This window comes from Morone saxatilis, unplaced genomic scaffold (assembly GCF_004916995.1).
Source record: "Morone saxatilis isolate NCDOM2014 unplaced genomic scaffold, NCSU_SB_2.0 Contig18, whole genome shotgun sequence".
NCBI lineage: Eukaryota > Metazoa > Chordata > Actinopteri > Moronidae > Morone > Morone saxatilis.
In genome coordinates this window covers 27,616,865-27,620,123 of record NW_023339740.1, presented here as the reverse complement: position 1 = coordinate 27,620,123, position 3,259 = coordinate 27,616,865, and the positions used below count along the sequence as shown (strand labels likewise).

General features: G+C 39.3%; 1 protein-coding gene across 1 annotated transcript; it reads left to right on the top strand.

Annotated features, from left to right (window-relative positions):
* On the top strand, positions 1-1,643 carry sec13 (SEC13 homolog, nuclear pore and COPII coat complex component; the record flags this gene model as incomplete). Its single annotated transcript, XM_035662717.1, is given in 3 exon segments — positions 1-72; positions 387-533; positions 743-1,643. Coding segments are annotated over 3 exon segments (330 nt in total), but the record flags the coding sequence as incomplete, so codon positions are not given.
* Between the last annotated feature and the right edge of the window lie 1,616 nt (positions 1,644-3,259).

Here is a 3,259-nt window from a genome sequence, read left to right as displayed (position 1 = left end):
GATTGGGTGAGAGACGTCGGCTGGGCTCCTTCTATCGGTCTTCCCACCAGCACCATCGCCAGCTGCTCCCAGGTGAGATTTATTAGAATTAAAGGGATCACATGTTTTGATTTAGACACTTCAAAAAAACAGTTTCTTCTCCTCAGCTGCAGCCAGAATTGGGAAATCTCTTTATTTAGAGAAACCTGAATTAAGCTTTTATTACTCTGAGAGGTGTGAATTTATCCATTTGTACCACCAGGTGGAGCCAGAGAGAGCTTATAGTTCAAGTAACCTGGTTAGATTGGAGGTGACAGTTAAACAATGTAAGACAGTCTGCTGGGTTTTGAACCACGACAGTTAATTGGGAGGTTTTGCTCACCGTTTCTTTTTGCACTTTCTCGTAGGACGGTCGCGTGTTTATCTGGACGTGTGACGATCCCGCAGGAAACACCTGGACGGCCAAACTGCTCCATAAGTTCAATGACGTCGTTTGGCACGTGAGCTGGTCTATAACTGGAAATATACTGGCTGTTTCTGGAGGAGACAACAAGGTGAAATATATACAGTAACACCTTGTTTTTCTACTTAATGAAGATGATTTTAGATGAAGTAGCTGCTGCATCAGACCAGACGTTAAAAACTCATTAAAGGTTCTACGTGTAACTTTTAACAGTGATTGGTGGAACCTGCAGTTATCTGAAGATCTGACACACTTTCTCTGTGTGTGTGTGTGTGTGTGTGTGTGTGTGTGTGTGTGTAGGTGACGCTGTGGAAGGAGTCGATGGACGGTCAGTGGGCGTGTATCAGTGACGTCAGCAAGGGCCAGGGAGCCGTCTCCACCATCACAGACACGCAGCAGAGCGAGCAGTGACGCACACACACACACACACAGAGATAACGACGACCCCCCGATCTACGAAGATGAATTAAGCGTTAATTAACACGACGGACATTCGAACAAACAGAACATCGTCCAGACAGATTGAGCTCGTGTCTCCTTTCTGTTTGATAACAACAGTTTGAGTTCAGCTGTCAGATTCCTGTTTTCCCCAAATTTTTATCAGCAGTGAAACAAAGCTGCCGGAGAATCTCCACAGATACAAACACGACAGCACTCCACCGCCTCTCGCTTCCACATGTACATAAACATTGGTCCAAATATAACTTAGTACTCACCCCGAACCCCCCCATCCCATCCTACCCATGATGCTCTGCTCCTGAAACATTCCACCTCCACCAGCGGAGAACAAACCCGGGACGACTCCGACATCGACTCCTTTTTATTTCAACCCAAACCGCTAATTTAAAAAAAACAAAACAAAACAACCTTTATTTTGAGCAGGAGACAGTTGACTGTCAGCTGTTTGGTGCAAAACTTAACACTTAACAACAACAACAACAACAACAATAATTAGTGAATGAATGATTTATTTAGTGATCTATTGACGAGTACACAAACTACAGTGTCAGCAGAACATGCCTTAATTAATCCGCCGCTGCGTTGCTATGGCAGCCCGAAGTGAGTAAATCAGTGCGTTGCCAAGACAACCGTGAATGAGGTGTAACTGCAAACAGTTTGAGTGTTTTTTTTTTTTTCAGATCAGAAACCATGGATGTGTTTTTCATATTTGATGTAATTAAACTATAATGTTGAAAATGTGTTTGGTTTCTTTTCTCTTTGCTCCTGCAGCCATAAATGTCTAATACGGCTATTATTAATACGGCTATTATTAATAGTTATTATATTATTATGGCAAAAAGCTGTTCCACAGTGGAGAAATCTTACTTCAACCCTGCAGAACAGCCTCAGGTATGCTGTAGGTAGGTGAATGTTGGGGGTTGATTCATCACATTGGGTTTGTAAGTTCTTCAGAGGACTAGTAACTCTCAATATTGGTGAAGAATTTCTCCTTCAATGTCCCTTTACTTGCTTTTATCACCTCCTGTACTCCAGCTGTGTTTGGTGATATCACTATAATCTAAGATTCCCCAGACATGTTTAAAGAGATAAAAACATAAATAATACGAAGGTTTCTCACTGAAGTGAGCCGGAGCTGTTTGAATTCTCTAAATGTGAAAGAAATGAGCTTCAGTGTTTCCTTTATTATCTCCTGTAGCAGAAGATACTCTGGACCAAAGGAAAGTAAGATAACGCTGTCCCATAATTCCTTGCACCAGCAAACATTTCACCATTGTTAACAGTTTACATAATCAACAGTAACATGATCATAACAAATTATAAATATATTTAATGATTATTTTAATGGCTCAACTTTCTTTTCCCAACATTTCCTGTTTGCTTTTTGTTTTTATTGTCAACAATATCAGTGTTCCTTTGTTTGAGTGATTGATGGTTAAATGTACCAATGTATGAATTATAAACATCCTTTCTGGGGAAGTGAAATATTACTGGAGTTTGTTTTAGTCTTTGATGTGTTATAAATAAACGTTCTTCACATCTTTCTGTTACCTCGTGGTGTTTTACTTCCTTCATTGGATGTTCCTGTTCCTCTAGATCGATCACCTGATTGCAGACACCTGTCCTGATTCTACTGCAGCAGCACCTGGTGTCCTTTATTATCAAGGTTCCCACAAGTCCTGGAAACACCTGGAAATGGATTGAAATGCAATAATCAATGTCGTTCTGAAAGATGTGAATTGTATTTCATCCCCGCACTCAGACTGCCTACATAAACCTGGGATAGTATTTTGATTGAAACTTTTCTTATTTACCACAACAGAATACATTTAGTATGATTCTGTCCAATTAACTGATGCCTAGAAAACCTTTTAAATAACAAACATTTTAATTTAAAGTCTTCATATTTAACACACACACGTGTTTTTCTCTTCTTGAGTTGCTGTTTGACTAAATGTCTGTCCTGGGATCAATAAAGTTTGATCTGATCTTTTCTTAGTTCAACAATATATTTGGTTGAGAGAGAGAATCAGAGTTTCTTTCACAGAAGGAACAATGTTGTTCATATTTAAGAGAATAATTCAGATTTATTCGATGATACTCTCGAGTCTGAGTGATCTACAGAGTAAAATCTGGTCATTAATTTGAACATAATAAACTTAATAGAGGAGATCTGATAAGATAAGAGATAAGATATTCCTTTATTTGTCCCACAATGGGAAAATTCCAAAATTGATGTTCAAACAGTTAAATAAAAAAAGGGAACTGGATTATTTCTATTGTTTCAAACATCCAGGAAGGAGATTCCTGGATGAGACATCATGGAAATATGCAGCAACAAGAGTGTGAGAGAGTGTG